The sequence below is a fragment of the Lemur catta genome, chromosome 24 (assembly GCF_020740605.2).
Source record: "Lemur catta isolate mLemCat1 chromosome 24, mLemCat1.pri, whole genome shotgun sequence".
In the NCBI taxonomy this organism is placed as follows: Eukaryota; Metazoa; Chordata; class Mammalia; order Primates; family Lemuridae; genus Lemur; species Lemur catta.
In genome coordinates this window covers 11,005,343-11,027,835 of record NC_059151.1, presented here as the reverse complement: position 1 = coordinate 11,027,835, position 22,493 = coordinate 11,005,343, and the positions used below count along the sequence as shown (strand labels likewise).

Sequence of the window (22,493 nt, the reverse complement as noted above, 5' to 3'; positions counted from 1 at the left end):
TTTCACTCAGGCATCTTCTTTGCTTGAATTCCTGGCTTTTTTGCTTTTCATCTGTGCTGTAGTCCTGGCTCAAGGTGACAGTTAAAGCTTTGCTGTGCTGTCCCTCCCATTCTCACCCTTAGATTGTACTCTGTGGGCAGCAAACTGATTTAATGGCTTCTTGAACCAAGATTAAGCAGTAGGAGGAGAGGGACAGCATGGTCCCACCCACTGCCACGGCACAGCAGTGCGCTATCTAATTTAGCGGGGCCCTGTCACACAGGTGCAGCCTTTTGGTCTTTCTGTAGAACAACTGGTAGTTTGAATTGCACTTTCCTGGGTGTTCCTAGCACGTCCGCAAACTGATGGCCAGTAGCTGCCCCCAATGGTGGTATCTCCCAAATCTATGATTTTAGGGTGTTTTTGTTCTGAAGTTTTCTGTGCAGTGCTTTCCCTACTATTAATTTTTTTTTTTCCTGAAGTCAGACAAACCATCCAAATCTCAAATTCTCTATCTATCTGGAAATTAGTTCAGGCAGGCAGTCTGGAAACTTCACGGATGTAGGAATTTGTTTACTCATTTAACAAATACTTACTGAACACCAACAATGAGCAAGGCCTGTTCAAGGAGCTGGAAATACAGGTAAAATACACAAACAAACCAAACGATGCCATTACAGTTTGATATACTATTTATTTATTAAGTTATTAATATGGACAGTCTGTTAAGCAACATTACAGATGTCTTTCAAAACCTATAATAAAATATAGTCCACTATCCAGCCCAGGAGAAAGACAATAAACAAGATCATTCTTGCAGTAAGGGTGGCATTAGCATTCATAATCGTCCCTCATTTGGACATCAAAGGGAACCTCAGTCAAAAGGTTCTTCACCTCCACTAGGGTTTTAACTGTCTTGCATTAGACAGCTGTTTTAGAGTCACCAGTCCAGCCGGGTCGCTCACAGAGAAGTGCAGCATCTACGCAGGCGAGGAGAGAGCTCCCGCCCCTCCGTGGCAGCCCTTGTTACTGCCCTGGACCCCGTCTTGCCTGTCAGGCTAGTGGTGGTCAAACTTGGGTAGGGGGCGAAGGCAGGTGGGTCACAGGGATGTTTTGTTTGATTTACAAAGATTGTGTTCAAAGCTCTAAAAACCCATTTGGTGGTGGCAGTGGCAGTGAAGAGTACACTCACTCGATTTCGCCAGGGGGGTCTTCTCTTGAGTCCTGGCTGACTGGCAGCCTTTAAGACGACTGCACGTCCCAGCAGGGAGGTGGCGGAGGGGACCCTCACAGCGGTTGGAGTGAGGCCCTCCGCAGACTGAACTGGACTGGCTGCTATGGCTTTTATGACCTGCCTTCCTTTCTTCAGTCTAGACAAGCTTATTTCTTCATCTTTCCTCCTACGTCCTGCTAGTTCTAATGTAAGATTTATAAGGACAATGAAACTTCTCGCTTTCTAGCTGAATGATGAAAAACAGCAAAAAAAAAAAAAAAAAAAAAAATCCATTCTCCAATGAGCTATACTCAATTTCCTCAGTTGCAATCAAGTGCCGAGTAACTTTTAGAGACAAGTGCTGGGCAGAGCTGACTGGCTGACGGAGAAGTGCTGAGCTGAAATGCACAGATGTCAGAATCTGAAATTCAGGCGAAACTCAAAACGCTCTAGTGTCACAGGGGTTCTTCAACCCCTTCGTGTCACACTGAAATCTACAACTGTTTTCCACATCAGGCTGTTGATGACAGTCAATTAAATACGGACTCAGAAGTCTCAGAGTCTTGCCAAGTTTGTGACACCTGCAACAGTCCACATAGTCAGGAAAAAGGAGGAACCACCGGGTAAAGAGTGAGAGCACTGGAATTTTATTTAACTCTAGGTACCATGGTTTTGGCATTAGTAAGACTAATGAATGAGCAGCCATACAGTTTTTTTTTGGTCACCGTGCTTCCTAAGCACCAAAAAAAATGGAGCTATTTTTACTATTCAATTTCATCTTTGATAAGCTAGACAGGTCCTGCAGTATTCTTTGTTTCTACTTTACCAGGACATCATCGTGTGGTTTACTGCATGTGAGGAGCAAGTCGGGATGTAGTACCAAGTTTATATCATCAGAGGACTACAACATGCACATTCTACTTAATGTAGCTCAAGCAACAGGAATACAAGAGAACAGTTATGGGTGGAGACCTGGTTTTGATGAATTCATGTTCACACTAATTATGGGTTTAGAAATCTTATTAGGTACCTACAGAAGTTCTTCGGTTGGTACTGGAACATCACATGCATGCACAAGTGGTACGGTGGAGCACGGAGCAGCAGAGGCAGCTGGATGGAGGACAAGGGGCGATGGGATGATGGGCGTATGCGGGGGGGGCGGTCCTCAGCTTTCCACGGTGAGTCTCTGCTCTGTCAGGGAGGCCTGTTGGGCAACGCTTTTGTTCTCGTGACGGCGAAGTTTCGATATGACGTCTAGAAAGGCCAAATCCTGCACTTCCTTGTGTAGAGATTCTGGAAGTCAAAAACAAGACAACAGATGTGCTTCTGTTAGGGTCTAATCTTACTATACAATCCATCCAAAATGTTTATTTTGAGGAGACTGAGTTACAATTCTGGAAAAAGCAGTAGCTGAGCAATGTCTTTTTCAGGGATGTATTATAATTGTATGATGTATTATAATCATCATATAAAATCAGAAAGCTTTACTTGACACATTTTTAAAAAGATGAACCAGAGGTCAAGTTCTATAGGAAAAGGTTGATTAGGGTAATGAGTTATAATTAAACACAGCTCATATGACCTCAAGGTTCCATTATAAATGTAACCGGATCATCAGTTCAATGACTTAATGAAAAACCTTAGGATTTGTTTCAAATAATTTTGTGGCAAATGAAAAGTTTGTACTTCACATCCTCTCAACAAATGTCTGTGATGATGGGCTTTAGATTGCCTATCCTCCTCCTTCTGGCTTTCTTTCTCTATTTGACCTCAATTACAGGAAAATATAGGACTCCTGTTAAGATTCTGAGAACTATTATATGGGAAGAGCAAGGTCTAGTAAGTTTAATCAGTGCTCCCCAAACTGATATGTGTACTTAGATAAGACTAACATAAAACTAGAACATTTTTTTGTAGAAGTAAATAGAAAAATCCATCTTAAAATTCATACAGAATCTCAAGGGACCCCTACTCTCCAAAACAATCTTGAAAAAGAACAAAGTTGAAGGTCTCATACTTCCTGATTTTAAAACTTACTACAAAGCTACAGTAACAAAAGTGTGTGGTACTGGTATAAAGAACTGCAACTCAACAACAAAGCAAACTTCATTAAAAAATGGCAATAGACATTTCTTCAATGAAGATACAGTATACAAACAACCAAGAAGCACATGACAAGATCCCCAACATCACTAATCATTAGGAAATGCAAATCAAAACCACAAGATATGACTTCAAAATAATTAGGATGACTATTATACACACACAGAGACACAATAACAAGTACTTGTGAGGATGCTGAGAAACTGGAACCTGTGTACATAGCTGGTGGAAATGTATAATGGTCCATCACCTGTGGAAAACAGTATGGTAGTTTCTTAAAAAATTAAACAGAATTACCATATGATCCAGCAATTCCACTTCTGGGTATATACCCAAAAAACGACAGACCAATATCCTTTAGGAAAAATCTTAGCAAACCAAATTCAGGTGCTTATCGAAAAAATAATCCATTCTGACCAAGTGGGCTTCATCCCAGAGATGCAGGGATGGTTCAACATATGCAAATCTATAAATGTGATTCAACACATAAATAGAAGTGAAAATAAAGACCATATGATGCTCTTAATAAACACAGAAAAAGCATTTGACAAAATTCAACACCCTTTTATGATAAGAATGCTTAACAAAATAGGCACAGATGGGACTTACCTAAAAATGATAAAAGCCATATATGACAAACCAACAGCCACCATCATATTGAACGGGGAAAAACTGAAAGCATTCCCGCTTAGAACTGGAACCAGACAAGGTTGCCCTATATCAACACTTCTGTTCAGTATAGTGCTGGAAGTCCTAGCCAGAGCAATCAGACCAGACTAGAGAAGGAAATCAAGGGCATCCAAATGGGAGCAGAAGATTTCAAACTACTGCTCTTGCTGACAATATGATCTTATATCTAGAAAATCGCAAAGATTCTGCCATGAGACTACTGGAATTCATAAACAAATTCAGCAAAGTCTCAGGTTACAAAATCAATGTACAGAAATCAGTAGCACTCCTATATACCAACAACAGTCAAACTGAGAACCAAGTCAAAGATTCAATACCTTTCACAATAGCAACAAAGAAAATAAAATACCTAGAAATATATTTAACGAGGTGAAAGACTTCTATAGGAAGAACTATGAAACACTGAGGAAGGAAACAGCAGAGGATGTAAACAGGTAGAAAGCCATATCATACTCATGGGTTGGCAGAATCAACATTGTTCAAATGTCTATACTACCCAAAGTGATCTACAGATTCAATGCAATCCCTATTAAAATGTCAACATATTTTGCAGATCTAGAAAAAATAATTCTATGCCTCATGGAACCAGAGAAGAGCCCGAATAGCAAAAGCAATCTTAAGCAAAAAGAACAAATTGGGAGGCAATAATTTACCAGCAATCCAATTACTGGGCAGCTACCCAAAGGAAAGAAAGACATATGCACTAGAATGTTTATAGCATCACAATTCTACTCAGCCACAAAAAACACTGGTGATCTAGCACCTCTTATATTATCCTGGATAGAGCTGGAGCCCATCCTACCAAGTGAAGTATCACAAGAATGGAAAAACAAGCACCGCATGTACTCACCATCGAATTGGTACTAACACTTATGTGCACATATAGTAGTAACATTCATTAGATGTTGGGAAGGGGGAGGAGGGATGGGTATATTCACACCTAATGGATACAGTGTGCACCGTGTAGGGGATGGACATGCTTGAAGCTCTGACTCAGGTGGGGCAAAGGTGATACATATAACCTAAATGTTGGTACCCCTATAATATGCTGAAATAAAAAAACATAAATTAAAAAAACCCCACAAACATGTGGGTAAATACAATAGACTTTTCTTCTCTGTTAAGAGTTTTCTGAATTATGTTTTATGGTTCAAACAAAAGTTATAACACTGCCTCATGTGATTCTAAATGTATACGGAGGAAAATATTTAAGACAATTATAAATAAGGGAGAGTAAAGGGAATAAAAGTTCAAGTAACTCACAGGAAGTCAGAAAAAGAAAAATAATAAACAGAAAACAATGAAATTGCATACTTAAGGCATAAATTATCAGTCATCACATTAAATGTAAATGGTGTAAATATGCCAATTAAAAGGGACTGGCAGAGTGAGTGGACTAAAAAACATGACCTATCTTATGTTGTCTACAAGAGACTCACTTCCAATATAATGAGAGAGTAGATAGAAACTAAAAAGATGGGAGATGATCATGTGAATGTTATCAAAAGAAAGCAGGAGTAGCTATGTTTTTTTTTTTTTCTTTTTGATACAGAGTCTTGCTCTGTTGCCCAGGCTAGAGGGCCATGGTGTCAGCCTAGCTCACAGCAACCTCAAACTCCTGGGCTCAAGCAGTCCTGCTGCCTCAGCCTCCCGAGTAGCTGGGACTACAGGAGCATGCCACCATGCCTGGCTAATTTTTTCTATTTTTAGTAGAGATGGGGGTCTCGCTCTTGCTCAGGTTGGTCTTGAACTCCTGACCTCAAGCGATTCTCCTGCCTCAGCCTCCCACAGTGCTAGGATTAGAGGCATGAGCCACTGCGCCTAGCCAGGAGTAGCTATGTTAATGTCAGATAAAGTAGACTTCAGAGCAAAGAAAATTACCAGAGATAGACAGGGACATCACATTCAGAGCAAAGAAAATTACCAGAGATAGACAGGGACATCACATAATGATAAAAGATTCAATCCACCAAAAAGGCATAGCAATCCTAAAGGTGTATCTACCTAACAATAGAGCTGATAATTACATGAAGCAAAAATTGATAGAACTGCAAGGACAAACAGACAAATCCACAATTTAGCTGAAGACTTCAGTATCCCTCTTCTCAACCACTGATACGACAGTTAGAAAACCAGCAAGGATATAGGAAGATCAACACCACTACCAACCAACAGGATATAATCAACATTTATAGAACACTCCACCCCAAAACTGCAGAACACACATTCTTTTCAGGTGTTCATGGAACACACACCAAGATATGCTAATTTTATTTTCTTTTTTCTTGAGACAGAGTCTCACCACTCTGTCATCTTGGCTAGAGTACAGTGGTGTCATCATAGCTCACTGTGACCTCAAACTCATGGGCTCAAGACATGCTCCTGCCTCAGCCTCCCAAGTAGCTGGGACAATAGGCATGCGCCACCATGCCCGGCTAATTTTTTTATTTTTAGTAGAGACAGGGTCTCGGTCTTGCTCGGGCTGGTCTTGAAGTCCTGAGCTCAAGCAATGCTTCCACCTCAGCCTCCTGGAGTGCTAGGATTACAGGTGTGAGCCAACAATTTCTTGAACAAATTTCTTAGCTAGCATAATGACATACAAAATCAGAACTTGTTCTTTATATAAAATAAAATTTTAGGGCTAATGAAACTTATGGTTATTAATTTTTTAACACTGATTTTTGTCTACATTTGCTATATGATAATTTCTCTTATAGTAAGAATCTTTGGGAATTTCAGTGTAAAAGTAATCCTATTTATTACATAGTAGGGTGACTATAGCAAATAATGTAGTGTATATTTGAAGATGGCTAGAAGAAAAGATTTTGTATGTTATCATTACAAAGAAATAATAAATGTTTAAACTGATGGGGAGAAAAAGTAATCCTGTATCATCCGTGAAATAACTTCTAATGCTTTTAAAACCAAAAGCCATCATTAACGATTGTGTATCTAATATTTAATGTCAGCCACGTGTTGCCAGACATCAAATGACAGGGGCAATACTTGCCAGATCCCATGACAGCACAGATGAGGACCATGGAGTTATATTTGATTTCAGGAGCACTCCTCTCATCTACTAGCAGTCTGTGTAAAATCTGTACAAGTTTAGCACTTTCTAGATCTTTCTCAGCAGTGCCTAGAAAAGTAAACAAAGTGCAGTTGAGATCCACCGTGTAAGCACCCGGTACCCTCGGGCTACACACTATTTCCTCTTCTAGAAACTACTGACCATGTGAAGCCTTCCAAAAGAGACTGATAAATAATAATGACCTAAATAAATGATATTCTCTTTTCTGGGATTGGGGTTGGTGGATCCATTCGCCCCATTTTGAGAATTATGAATATAAACCGTCAGTAGGAATTAAGAGGTAATCAGTTAACACTGTTTACCCAAATGGCCTTGAACTGGGCAGGACCACCAAGTCTAAAATCCTAACTTGTATAAAGCAGCCTTAGGCCTTCACCACAGACCACGTGAATCTGATACACTGTCCCTGGCTGGCTGTATCAGGGGATCGTCCCCCGAGCCAAAAGTTGCTACACAAAAAATAGGCACCTATGAGCTACTTTCTTGTCAAGAATTCTGCCCATTATGGATGCTGTATGTTAGAAACTAAAGGAATCACTTAGACTTTGCTTTTGGGGAGTTCTGAACGCAGAAATCCACAGAAGATGGCTTCAGAGTGAAGGCCGTGCTACAGGGTAACACTAACCATGGCCATAGAGAAGATCAGCCAGAGCAAACTGTACTAGAAGCAGCAGAGATGGAAGAGAAAGGCAGTTACTGGAGAGTAGCACACTCTTCGCTCGCTGTGCTATTCTGCATGTTGTTTTCATTCTCTGTGAAGCCTGCTGGAAATGCTTTCTATGTTTTCCAAGTGGCCATAACTTGAAATAAACTAACCTTAAAGCATTGCCTTAAAAATGTTACCAAAAGCACAACCTAAGGAGACAGCTGTGGTAACAACCTATGTAATTTTCCATATATTCAGATGCAGGTGTGGACACACATAGGCAAAATGCTTCCAGTCAAAGTTCTGTCTGACTTCAATTCCACTCCTGAGCTTTCCTTTCATCTGAGATAAAAATAGAAGAAAATAAGTTTGTCACTGGGGTACTTACCCAATTCCAAAGCTGCTATTAATGCCAAAGCAACAAGGGCTTCATTCTGCATTATTACATGTTCACTAGTTGCCATAGTAACTAGATGCTGGACGCCACCACTCTGTACAATGGTTTTAATTACATCCTACAATAAATAAACATCACAGAATTATAAACTAATTTTAAACATAAAGAAAATGCATTATAATCAGTCAATTCATTGTTGAGTGGTTTTGTGACAGTGTCCTGTATGAATCTTCATTTAACCATGTTTTTTTTTTCTTCACAGAAGAAAAGGAAAAAGCTTTTAGCTTTAAATAAATTCATCAAAAGATGACAACTTAAATTGCCTAAGTGGAAAAGACCATTGCAATTGCAGTTCACATGAAGGAACAGAGAAGTCTGGAAGCTACCAAAGCCAAAGAATTAAAAGTGCCACTGCCCCGGATGTTGACCTACCTCAGGATCAACAAAAGAGAATAAAACTTGGAATAATAATAATAAAAAAAGTTCTAATTTTTCTGATAGTGCCAGGTCGTTCTCTAGATACTCCAGGTAAAGCTTTTATAAATTTTTTTTGAAGTGTTGTTTGGTTTGGTCTTACAAATACGAGAACTGATTACATGCAAAGGGACCGAGCAGAACTCAGATTCTGTGTCTGCCTCCATTGCTCGGGGCGCCCAGAGCTCTGTCCTCTCTCCGGGCAGAGGAGACACGGGCTCTGGATTCAGTAAGTCCCACCGGCTTTGAGCAAATTACCAAACCTCTCTTACCTGAGTGATATCACCTATGCTCTTGGAATGATGTTAAGTGTTTATCTCACGGGTTTTTGTAATAATTACAAAGTTATTACACCAAAAGCACATATAAGAATATCTGGCAAAAGTTAGATGAAAAAAAAATGGTTACATTTATTTCTAGTACTCATTTTTGTCTTCATCCCACTGAGGGTTTTGTCTTAGAACTCTTGCAATAAATATAACGTATTGGGAAGTCTCGATTAGGTTATTTTAAAAGTAATTTTCTTAGCTAGTTTTCACTATTTTTAATAATTTGAGGTTATGGATAGTTTAAAAAGTAGCTTCTCCAAGTCACTTTCAATGATACAAAACTAACTGGTTAGAAATATTTTTCAAAGGAATTTGCTAAAATATTTGAAAAGAGGTTTCCTTTATGCTTCCCCATTATGTGAATTTTTAAAGGAAACTCTTTGCTGATACAAAATGTGCACTAAACCTGTTTGAGCTCAAGGCAAAGATGTTGTCTACAGAGTCCAAGAATTCGGTTTTCATGGTAGCCTGTGTTCTGGCTGCCAACAGTCTTTTCCCATCAGCCTCTTCTAGAAAGTGAGAAACTATCTTTTAAAGCCTTTTCTAAACTCCCAATATACTGCTTACTCGGTGACTGTTTATTTGAAACTGATAATAGCATTCTTAAAATTCTATAAAAATCACAAAGAAGCTTGATGAGTAGAGACTGTAAGAGATTAATAGACACATATGCAGCCAGGTAAGGAAGATACCTGGACTTTCATTTCATCCTCTATTTTTCGATTTATCTCCCAAAAGTCCACCATAGTTGAAGGAAGAGCAGAGAATGAACAAAGGAAATTTGCACATCAGAAACGAATAGTGCAAGTGCCACTCAAGTCCAAGCATTGCTGCTTTTCCATCTCACTTTTCTGGAATAGATACCTGAGTATTTTTTAAAATGCCTGCCCTCCCTCCAACTACTTCAACAAATGTTTACTGAATAGCTACTCCATGGAGTCGCTTTGCCTGATAGAATGTGGGGCGGTGAGTCAGTGGTAAAGCCAAGGTTCAAATCCAGGCAGTTTGGCTGCTGGGTGGTTGTTCTTACCCATCCGTAGTCAATGGAAAAGTATCTGTACTAAATTCCCAGTGCCATGCGCTGGCAGTTATTTAATGTGATTTGGAGAGGCTCTATGAACGTGTTTTAAAGTTACATTTAACTTCAAGGTATTTTTTTTTTTTTTTTAATGAAAGATATTAGCACTACTTAGAGCAAGAAGGTTTATCTGGAGAATTACAAATCATTTTAACCAATAAACTTCTAAAACTAATCTAGAGATTAACTTCTCTCAAACCATTTCATTTACATAAATAAACTGAAGATATACATAAGGAAACAGTTCTCCAGGAAGTCCATTAAACCCTAGATGTCTCTCTGCAAAGTCTCTAAAAATTCTGGAGATGTTTTACAAAGTTTGAAACAATGTTTTATTTCACAGTTCTGTTTCTCAAGAAGTTTTCTTATGGAAAGCCAAGTTTTGGTACGTATATTATCTGTGCTAACAATTTCACCTATTTAGCATTTATAGTCAACTTGCCCTTGCCTTTACTGAAATAAACCCAGCTTAAGACTTTGTTGATAACTGCATAATGGAATGTTTTGAGATAGGCTTGGATTTGACATAATCAATTTATAAAATTGCAGGTTGGTGTAGCCACTGACAGGTGAGCCACTTAACAAAAATTTTCTTTTTCAAGATAGTATCATCAAAGCCTTCTCAATATGAGATTTAAAAATAAATGTTTGTTGGATGAATGAGTGAATGACTATATTTGTTTAAACAAGTTTTTAGCTTGATAACTGATAAAGAATGTTACATTCTTAAAGGGTAAAGAAAAATGCCTACTTTGATCGGAGGGCATTTTTATATTTCTAGGGTAGAGGCAAACTATATTTCTTTTTTTGTTTGGTTTCTTTTTAGAGACAGGATCTTGCTCTGTTGCCCATGCTGGAATACAGTGGCATCATCATAGCTCATTACAGCCTCAAACTCCTGGGGGCTCAAGTGATCCTCCCACCTCTGCCTCCCGAGTAGCCAGGACTACAGGTGTACACCACCACTCTAGGCTAACTTTTATTTTTTGTAGAGACAAAGTCTTGCTATGTTGCCCAGGCTGGTCTCAAACTCCTGGCCTCAAGAGATCCTCCCACCTCGGCCTCCCAAACTACTGGGATTACAGGTATGACCCACTGTGTCTGGCCAAACTATATTTCTTTTTCCATTTTTGACATCTACATTTGGAAGGTTTAGATGGTTGGTCAGAACGAGATTAGGGGCACTCCTTCAAGGGACGATGTGAATTTACCTAATGGCATAAGCAGGAATACGCTGCATATGGCTGAGATGACTAAGCAGCCTGGAACCTTGTGAGTCAGTGCAAACTTTTGGAAGGCTGGACTCTAAGATAGAATTCAGGGTGGAGCATGAGCTTCAAAGTTTAAGAATAAAACACCGAGAGAGCTGTGATTCACAAGTTGGTTAGGGAGATACAGGAATGTAACAAATTTGAGCCTGGTGTTTAATTATTTTAGAAGCTTATTCCAGAATAGCGTTTCCCAAAGTATGTCCAATGTGATATTAACAGATGCCACTTGCAAAAATGATCCATGGTCAAATAGTTTCAGAATAAGTGGATTAAATAAAGTTAAGGAGGGTTATTTAGAGTAGTACTAACGTATGCTGTGAATCCCAAAGGCACAGAAAAGGAGTGCACTATTTCCATACCTAATCTGACCATGCAACACTTTTTCTTTGTGGAACATTTGTTGGAATTATTATTTGATGAAACAAACCTTGAGAACTGCTGCTCAACAGTAACTATGAATTCCACTTTATTGTTGGTTATGTTTAAAAATAATTTAAATTAAATTAACAGTTCTGACCTGGAGCTCAAGCAATGAATATACCTTAGAGTTCTGATCCCTGAAATACACGAATCAAGGTTCCTGTCGCTGCTTAGCAGCAGTAGACTCTCAATCGCAGAAAAGATACACCAAAGGGAAAAAACAGCTGAATTATAAACCTAAAGTTATAATGTGACTATAAAGTTGCAATCCTCTATAACTTCAAATTGTTTTTTGTCACACTCACATGCCCCTAAGAAAGGTACCATGGTGTACTTTTCGTCTTTCAAAGAACCTGCATGCAATAGATGCTTAATGGGTACCCAAAACCTTTTTTGGGGGGTGGAGGAGAAGGTGGGAGGTTAGATGAGGGAAAGAGATATCTATGATAAATGAAATTCACAGAAAAGCCTCAAAATCTTCAGATCTCAGTTTCATATTGTAGCATTTACATAGTTTTGGCTCCTGAATTCAGTTGTTTCTAAGATGTCAGCATGCATCTTCCCATGGACACATTTTTGTGTCCATTAATGATCTCGTTATGTAATCCTGTTAGTTGATACTGACCTGAAGGTACAGGATCTGAAAGTACTGAAGGCAGCTGAAGCTACTGGATTAACCAAGGCTTTGGTGGCTTTACTATCAATGTAAAAGGAATTTATCTGAGAGCTGAAAAATTCAGATGCCAGAAGCATGTCTGTGTTGTTTGTAATCTAGTTAATGGAATACTGGTTTGCCTAAACTCTAAACCCTTGGTGGGAATTCTCATGGAGTAGAGCAAAGGATTAAGGGTAAAGACTCTAAAAAGCATGGGGGAGTGGGTAGGGAGCAAGCGAGTTAGGGAGTGTTAGCTGCACCTCTTCCTGTAGTACCTTATTTTGATGAGTGGCCTGATAACCCAACCTGGGGCCAGACCCCAAACTTGGAATTCTCTCTAAAACCTCCTCCTCCCTTAAGCCTGCTGTTGCATCTGTCAATTCTACTACCTGTATCTTTCTCAAGTTCTTCTTTTCTATCCTCACAGCTATTAGTTGGCTGAACCATACAAAGTGTGTCAAAAACAGTTGAATATCAGCAATTTCAAATTGCTCAACCCGAAACCCTTAATTCAGGCCTTTATCATCTCCCATATATATTTTTGCAATAACTTTCTAATATTTCCGCCACCACTAAACCCTAGTCATGTTTCTAAATGAAAACCAAGAAATGGCCCCCTGCTGCTTAAAACACTGTAAGAGCTCCTGATTTACTGCTGAATCAAATCCATCTATCTGAATTTGGCATATAATTCATCCTAGTCCCCAATTCTCATCCTCTCTGGCCACTGTCTCTACACACTCTATGCTCCAACAATACTGCTTTATTTGTAGTTTTCCTCTAAAACTACACTGTTTTACATCTCTGTTTTTGTATACCCTATTGTCTTTGCCTGAAAAGGCTCTTCTTTCTTTTCTCTTCCCCTTCCTCTCCTGAGATCCCTAGTTAACCTCTAAGACACCATCCCTTCTATGATACCACCCGGACCATCCATCCAGTGTTGCTCTTTCTTTCCTCCTGTTACCCCCAAATGGTGCAGGTGGCCTTAATGCTGCACTTAAGCTGTTTCCCTATCTGTCCCCTTACTAGACACTTAATTGCTTTAAAGCAACACTGTGTTTTATACGATTTCCACTGCAAGCACCCCAAGTAGTAACTGTTAAATGAACAAACGGGCACGAGAAAGCAGTTATGATGGAGAAGGGAAAAGGAGGTCATTTTATTATTCTGTCTTGGTACTTTCCATCCTGCCAACACACTGTTTGGTCCCGTGCTGGTGTCAGTGAGAACGTATGGGCTTTCAGGCTGGTCTGCGTGAGACAGGTAACAGGAAGGTCCTGGTTAGCAGCTGCTTTTCCCCAAGGAAAGATCTCGAGATTTAGCATCTGACGGGGAAGAACATTCTTCTGGCTAACCAGCTGAGATAGCTATCACAGCGAAGTCAATTATTTATATGAAAGATTTACACAAGGCAAGGAAATCCATTACTTTTAAGCTTTTTCTCTTGCCATCTTTTTAAAAAATCTGTTCTATAAATAAATGCAAATAGCTAGTGGATTTGAGTTCTAAATTGACTTTCTTCTCAAATACCATCACTATTGAAGTTGTACCACAAGTGAAATGATCAAAAGGGTCACCCTTAGAAAAGAGGGTATAAAAACGTAAAAGAAATGTACTCTAGACTCTCAATCAGCTGGTGAACTGCTGGCCCGGCTTCCCACCATTGTGACCTTTCACATCTTTCAAATAGCTCATTTGTTCATTTACTGGTTATCTGCCAAGTGCCAGATGCTACTGGGCTGGACGCTGCCCTGAGAATGGATTTTGTCCAACTTTGTGAGTTCCGGGCACCATATACTATGTAGGTATCATTTAATTTCTAAACATCAGTAGCTCCCACGGTCAGAGCCTGGCACGTGAATGTTTGACACGATGCTGGTAATGGTGGTGGTAAAAATAACTGGAACAGAAGGAACAGCAACCTCCATTGAGTGAGCGCTTCCAGCACCCCAGGTACCAGCTGAGTACCCTGTATACAAGATCTCACTGAATCCTCACAACACTTTCAGATAAATATTATCCCAGTTTTTATTTTAAAATACTGAGCTATGAAGAGACTTGACCATTTAAATGGTAGAGATAAAATCTGAACCCATCTCTGTTTGATTCCAAAGCCTTACTCTTAGCTATTATGAAATAGAACTAAATAAAAAAGCTCAATCTTCACTGTTGATTAATGTATTCACATGTAAATACATAAAAATGCAGGCTTAGGATGTAGGACCTACAATGCTGGGTTTCCTTCCAAAAGAGCCACTGTAATGTTGTCCAGTAAACGGTCTCCCTGGAGCTCACCTTTGATTTACTGTGTCGTATAAGGGCCGAGAGTAGTCTGTTCGACTCCCCCATCACACCAGCGTGGTCTTTGGCTTCACACCATTCCACCAAACGCTCCACTAATGTAACATTCTTTCCCAGTTGTTCAGCAGCTTCTGCTATAGGAAAGAAGAAAAACCACAAAGGAATGAATCACTGACGAGCAACTGGCTGAAATAATTGGTAAAGATGTAAGGGAGGGAAGGCAAATCACGTGTCTAAAAACACAACAGTTAAAGCAAGGACTGCAAATACTCATCTGATGGGCTAATTTGGCTTTTTCTGTAAAGTTGTGGATTTTTATACAAAATACAAAAACAAACAACTTCTTTTGGGTAAGCCTGATCGTCTTGTTAGTACTCTGGCAGACTGTAACGAAGGTTTTTTAGAAGGACTTTAAGCAATCAATACAGAAAAGGGCTCAGAATTTAGAAACAATAAACATAATGCATTCCTAGCAGTGGTTTTCACTGCTGTTTCTGCAAAATGCTCTCCCTGTTTGCAAAACAAACTTCAAAGAATTTTGACTGTCACAATAATGAAATTTGATTTTGAAGACAAGGTAAAAATGGACATAGAATGCCAAGACACAAAAATTTCTCAGGAAGTAGTAATAAACCAACCTAAAACCAGGATTATACGTACTAATAAAGAGGGATACAGTATAATTTCCGCTTAAAGTCAATTATAATAAGCATGGGAATTAGTGAATGAGGTTCCAAAACCAACTTTTTACCTTTTATCTCCTATTTATTTTTATGATTACATCATCCTGAATGCTAAAAACAAGTGCTTTTCCAACTAGAGGCACATTAAGACTATCACACCAAAAATGCAATTTGGAAACACATTTCTTTTACCTTGTGCATCTATTAACATTCTTAATGTTCCCAAAAGTTTGAATTGAACCGGGGGCATTTCAGATTTAAGAAATTTCAAAACTGCCTCTGTGACCCCAGCTGATAACATCTTTGCTTTATTTATAACTAGAGAGAAAGAGAAAGAGACTAGGGTTAAAATGGTGTTAGCATTCTTGATGATACACATTCAATTCAATACACATTTACCGAATGGGTCCTTAAGGCTCATGTTATATTTTTCTATTTAGAAACAATCCTGTTAAGAATGGAATTGAGTGTGTAAGTATCCTGTTTGTGTATAGGAGCATAACAGATAAAATCATACTGACTTTTAAAACCCAACCTCAAAACATTTACTTAGTTTGTAAACGAAATCTGAAAATGTTGTCGTCTTATAATAAAAAGCACAATTCCTCTTTATTAAATGTTTCTTTTTACCTGTGTCTTTGACCCAACTGTATTAATATGTTATAGACATTAATATGCAATATTAACATGCTTTATGAACAAAGCTAAATTCATATGGATGGGATCTTCATATAATTATATTTATTTTTAGGCCAGGTATGGTGGCTCATGCTTGTAATCCCAGCTACTTGAGAGGCTGAGGTGGTATGGTTTGAGCCCTGGAGTTTGAACCCAGCCTGTGCAACATAGCAAGTCCTCGTCTCTTAAAAAATTAAAAAAACATATTTTGCAAAAGTAAATAGTTTTAACTATCTTCTGTATTATTTCCCATGATAATGTGATTTCATGGCTCAAAAGCCTTTAATCCAAAGACAAATTAAGGCTATTTAAAAAAACTGTATGTCTGCTTGTAGGGGAAAAAAAAAAGAAAACCAACTTAAATCATTCTTTAGGAGATTCTCTTAACTGATGTCATTATCTTACCTCAACTGAAGATGTTTAAAAAAGCTTACCTATACTATACAATGGAAATCTAAGAGTTCACAAAGGGTAATGGGATCTTTGAATGATTTGAACAAAGGCAAGATTATTCTCATAGTCTCAGAAAACTTATTCAACATACGATCTCCATTTATTAGTAAAAAAAAAAATGTGAACAATTTGAAGATTAATTTTTTCTTCTTGGGCAGAGCAGGTCCACAAATCACGGAGTAAATATCTTCCCCAAACGATGGATTTTACTCTTCACAGAGCTGCGTCCTACCCGTGGGCCTTACCCGGGATGGCCAGGTTCCTGAGGGCGCTCAGCGCTGCGTGCTGCACAGTTACGTTGCCGTCCTCCACGTGTCTGTCCAGCAAACCCATGAGCTTTTCTACAATCCCGTTGTCCACCATGTGAATACAATTTCCGTCTGAACAAAACAAAAACATTTTTTCTTCCTCGTTAAAAATGTCTATAAATATTTTATAATACTGATACCTGCCTATAATCTACCTACATTAGCGAAAAGGGAGCTATAAAAAAATACATTACAATTCTTTCTCTCATCAGATTTATAGGTTTATCTAGTAACTGAGTGAGAGGTCTGATTATAAAGATTCTTAAAATCGATAAAATTTAAAAAATCATAAAAATTACAAGAAACATCCCTAGCTTAGAGCCTGCTAATACATAAAAAGTAGAAACTACGTGCTTAAAATACTCTACCTTTTGTTATCATGGCTGATACTTACTCATATTTTGCTACTCTTAACTCCATCATTAGGGAGTTACCCCCAAAGAAAAGAGAGTAAAATGGAATAAGCCATTATAATATATACCAATAGCTCATATTGGAATAAAATCAAACTAAAAAGAAAAATAACATTTCATAGACAAAGTATAGTTTGACTGAATCTGAGTTTCTTACAAGTGCCAGATTTTATAAACATGAAGGTCTTTTGCATCTGAAATATTAAACTAAATTAAATATCTACCCTAAAACAGGGGATTAGTTATACTTAAGTTTTATGGGCATAAAAGTATAAACTGAGGCATAATAACCCTGGAATGAGTACTCAAGAATATTAAATTCAAAATAAAATCTCCAGGCAAAAGAGGTCAGATGCACATTAGAATAGGACTAAGTTTACCAAGCTCTGAAGTGCAAAGTGTTCAAAAGAAGCACTTCATGATCACTGTTCATGATCTTTAAACTGTTAGAATTTAGTTCAACTGCATAAAATGTAATTTAGGAAAGTCACTATAAGTATTGCAGATTTCTGAAGAACTAAGCAGCATATACACATATTACACAAACTTCTGAACTGTTCCAGTTTTAGTACATGTAATGGCAAAGCAAAAATAAAAAAGTATAGAACATTTATTAACAAAGGGGGAACTAATATGCTTACCATTTCTGGCAAAATTTGCAATTGCCAATGCTCCAGCAAGCTGTAGCTGGTGGTTATTTGATGGAATCCAAGAAAGCACCCTTTGAAATACACTGCCTTTTCCTCCTTCAAATAATTTCTGCATGGATTCATCTGGAGGTAAATGAAACAAATAAGAGAAAAATAATTAGTAAAAAATTCATATTCCTAAGTGAATATCCAACTGGGAAACTACATACTTCACAAACTATTAATTTTGTGATGGGAAAGGTAATGAATCTTTTTATAATAAACTTTTAATAGACACTAGACAATGGACTTTAGCATTTTTTCAGTCCAAGTCCCAAGCAGCCATCTACCTTTCAGTCCTTTGGTACCACAGCTATGTCTTCTACATGACAGCTCTTCAAATAGCGGGAAATAGCAAAGACTCCTCTTTTTCAGTTCATTATCTCTAGCTCTATCTATGACATGTTTAAGGTTTCAAAATCATCATATCAGCAGGATGAGAGATAGGAAAATGAGAAAATGCCTAGTAGACTACCTATAGAAGACACTTAATAAATTTTTAAAAATCTGATGACTGTGTTCTTTGGCTGGCATAAATTACAACTCACCTCCAAGAAGTAATAAAACCATTAGATCCGAACCAGTTTTGAGCTCAGCAATATCATCCTCTTTGTCACTATCCACTTTCTGTTGAACAATCTCTAGTAGACACTCTACCAGGCCTGCTTCAACCAGCTGTAGTTTAATAGCATCTAAAGAACAATGTGAATAAAATAACCAAAATCTGAGATAAAATAGCAGCTCTGGTATAAGCAATACATTACGAAGAATTATAAGAAACTAAGAAAATGCATGATTTAGATAACATCTTCAAAGATTTGAGTTTCAAGATGAACTATCTGACAGTGTAGCTTAAATATACAAAAGCTTTAGTTCATTTTTCCTTTTGAAATTATGTCACCTTTCACAATGTCTCGCAGCATCTAAACAAACTGTTTCTCAGCTCTGAAAGCAACTAATATTGCTTCCGCTATTATTCCAGATAGTATGCTCATGTTTAAAAGGCAATATTGGCTGGGCACAGTGATTTATGCCTGTAATCCTAGCACTTTGGGAGGCTGAGATGGGGGAGGATCACTTGAGGCCAGGAGTTGGAGACCAGCCTGAGGAACATAGTGAGACCCCGTCACTAAGAAAAATAGAAAAATTAGCTGGGTGTGGTGGTGTGTGCCTGTAGTCGCAGCTGCTTTGGAGGCTGAGGCAGAAGGACTGCTTGAGCCCAGGAGTTTGAGGTTGCATTAAGCTGTGATGACAGCACTGCACTCTAGCCTGGACAGCAAAACTCTAACAACAACAACAAAAAGGCAACAGTGTATCTGTTATATAAAGCTAAAATATGTCCACTAATGGGTCTTGAATACAAAATTATTAAAAAGTAAAGAGTTATTAGTAAATTTCAACCTATATCACCAGCATATTTTGATTCATATTTGTATAGATGTTATTCTTCTAGGGCAGTTAATCTATAATATAACTTTAGAAACTTTAAAAGTAATGTCTTTATAAAGGGCTTCATGCTATCTTTTCTTTTTTTTTGAGACAAGGTCTGGCTTTGTTGCCCAGGCTGGAGTGCCATGATGCCATCAAAGCTCACAGCAACCTCAAACTCCCAGGCTCAAGCAATCCTCCTGCCTTAGCCTAGCTGAGTAGCTGGGACTACAGTTGTATGCAATCATGCCTGGATAATTTTTCTATTTTTTGTAGAGATGGGGTCTTGCTGTGTTGCCCAGGCTGGTCTTGAGCTCCTGCCCTCAAGCAATCTTCCTGCCTCAGCCTCCTAAACTACAGGGATTACAGGCCTAAGCCACCATGACTGGCCAGGTTTTTATTACTTTAACACTTTCTTGGGTGATGAATACATGGTGGTTTATTAAAACATATTCTATTTCTGAATAGGTTTTAAAATATTCATAATAAAATTTGAAAGAAAAAAACCTTGTGAAGCTCTCTGATGGCTAACCAACAAAATAAGGTATTTTAGAGACAGAATTTACATCCCAATTACATTTTTAAAAAGGATCTTCACAGGAAACTACCCCTACATCAAATTAATTTATTATTATTAATACACTCCTAATGTCCTAAATATTCTTTCATTATAACTCTTATTTCACTGCAAACTTTATATCTGCATCTATATCTGTCTCCTATTACGGCAGATATACCTTATTTATTTATCTTTTAACCTAAACTGGCCTATCTAAATGCTTTGGGTGTACCTGATACTCCTTAAGATAAATGCTGATCAACTTTAAAATTACATTAGCTACACAGAAATTTTTAAATTTACCTTTTATTTTTCAGTTGGATTTTGTTTGAGACATTGGTTTAAGCTGTATATGCACACGTGTACAGCAATGGCAGTTTCAGCTTGTCATTTAGAAGAAACAAAGACTTTCAAAAAATATATACTTAAGACTCTCAGGCAATTTTAATGTGTAAAAATTTAGCCTTTTTCTATCACGAGGACCACTGATCTTCTTTAGAATATTATCTAAGAATACACAGAATATTCAACCTGGAATATTTCTTTAAAAGGTACACTTGCATTGCACTGTGCCAGGCTAAAAGTAGGGCGTTTCCTTGGTTACAGAATGCTAGGGCTAGAAATGTGTGGCGACTAGAATTTTAAAAAACATGATAAGAAAGCCTTAAAAATACGAAAAACCTTGAACTGTACAAATCCCAACGTGTGATGTTGGAATCACTCTGCTTTGCATACCAAGAAAACCAAGGATGATATGCAAAGGATTAGTCTAGAAATGAGTTTTCAATCACTAGACCAAGAAATTCATTGCCAGCAACCCAGGAAGCCCTTCTTGCATTCCCCCTTCTGACCACAAACCTGCCCTTCATTCCTCTCACCTCACTGCCCTGACTGTATGGTAATCACGCCATACTTTTTATTGTTTCACCAAACAATCATTTCTAAAAACTGCAGTTTTTACCCTTTTTTGAACTTTATTAATATATAAATGGAATCACACTATACATATTTTTCAGTGTTGGCTTTTCCCTTTCAACATGTTTATAAGATTCATCCACACTAATGGTTATAGCTGTCTTCATTCTTTTTCGTAACTGTGTATTTTTCCATTCTATGAATATAACATTATTTATTCATTCTACTGTTGATGGATATGGGTTGGTTTCAGTTTTTCGTTATTATAAATAACGCTGCTTTGAACATCCTGCGATGGTCCTGGTGCACAGGGCACGTGCTTCCGGGTGTGTTTCCAAGCATGGAATTGCTGCGTCACAGGCCTGCACATCTCCAACGTCAACAGACACCAATTTACACTCCCACCGCTCTGCACCCTCGTCAGCACTTGGTACTATCAGACCTTCCAGTGGATATGCAGTGGTTTTTTTTTTTTTGTGGTTTTATTTTGCATTCCCTGATTATTACAAGTATGAGCATATTTTTATGTGTTTATTAGCTTTTTCGATTTTATCTTTTGTCAAGTACCTGCTCAAATCTTTTGCATATTTTTCCACAGGGTTTTCTACATTTTTCTTAATGATAAATAGGAGTTTTTATATACGATACACATGAGTCCTCTGTCAGTTATTTGTGTTGTAAATATATTCTCCCACCCATGGTCTTGCTTTTCACTCTTAATGGTGTCTTTTGAAAATGGAAGTTTTTACTTTCAAAGTTACCAAAATGTATCAATCTTTTCCTTTATGATCAGAGCCTTTTGTGGCCAAAGAAAACTTTCTGTACTCCAAGGCCAGGATGATATTCTCCTATCCTATATTTTAAGATAAACTTTCTGGTTTTAACTCTCAAAATTAGGCCAATGTGGAATTTTCTATATAGTATGAAGCATGAGGTATCTCCAATTTAATTTTTTCCCATATTCCCAGGTTCCTTTATTGAAAATACTGTCCTTTCCATATTGTTTTGCAGTGACTTTTTTTTTTTTTTTAAACAAAAGCAGCATCTGTTAATACATGTTATTGGGCTACATATTCTTTTCCACTGGTGGTCTTGTCCACCCTCCACCAGCACCACACTGTCTTTAACTTACTACAGTTTTATCAGAATGAAGTTTTGTTATTTGTTAGCCAGTAAAACCAGTTCTGCTGCCTTGTTCTCTTTCACAGTATCTTGGCTATTCCTGGCCTTTTGGGACTTTGGTTAGAACTGCATTGAGTCTATAGATCAACATGGGGAGATAAAACGTCATTACAACATTGAAGTCTCCAATCTATAAAAGTAACATAGCTTTCCATTTATTTAGATCTTTAATTTCTCTCAATGATTTTCTACAGTTTCCTGCCAGAGATCTTGCACAACTTTCCTTAGTTCGTTCTTAGGTATATCATTTTTTATAGTATGGTAAGTATGTGTATATCTTTTACGGTCCAGATGTCTTTAATATTTTTACACCACTTATGCCATGAATTCACAGGGAGCAGGTTCTAGCAGCTCAGACTCCTTTCCACTGGTTCTCTGGGTGGAGCAGGCTGGGGCCTTCAGTTGAACTCAGATACCTTTCTCTTTGGCTTCCTCCTTTTTCTGATCATTTTCCTTCACATGTTTCAGGAAGCTATCTTGGCTCTTACAGTGCTTAATATGCTAAATATGTACATTAATACTCTTGGTAAGAATCTTG

General features: G+C 38.0%; 1 protein-coding gene across 9 annotated transcripts in view; it reads right to left on the bottom strand.

Annotated features, from left to right (window-relative positions):
- Positions 1 to 653: 653 nt before the first annotated feature.
- The window catches only part of RAP1GDS1 (Rap1 GTPase-GDP dissociation stimulator 1), a 137,065-nt gene continuing 115,225 nt past the window's right edge, over positions 654 to 22,493 (bottom strand). For 5 of the 9 annotated variants that reach the window (XM_045536846.1, XM_045536852.1, XM_045536845.1 and 2 more), the window contains 8 exons: positions 18,420 to 18,563; positions 17,824 to 17,955; positions 16,707 to 16,841; positions 15,523 to 15,648; positions 14,642 to 14,781; positions 8,111 to 8,237; positions 6,996 to 7,124; positions 654 to 2,485 (listed from right to left, as the gene is read on the bottom strand). In XM_045536846.1, coding sequence (XP_045392802.1) covers positions 2,358 to 2,485; positions 6,996 to 7,124; positions 8,111 to 8,237; positions 14,642 to 14,781; positions 15,523 to 15,648; positions 16,707 to 16,841; positions 17,824 to 17,955; positions 18,420 to 18,563 — 1,061 coding nt within the window. In that variant the 3' untranslated portion in view covers positions 654 to 2,357. Of the gene's footprint in view, positions 2,486 to 6,995; positions 7,125 to 7,881; positions 8,065 to 8,110; positions 8,238 to 14,641; positions 14,782 to 15,522; positions 15,649 to 16,706; positions 16,842 to 17,823; positions 17,956 to 18,419; positions 18,564 to 22,493 lie in introns of those variants that run through there. The other 4 variants (XM_045536847.1, XM_045536849.1, XM_045536848.1 and 1 more) reach the window with 4 other exon arrangements.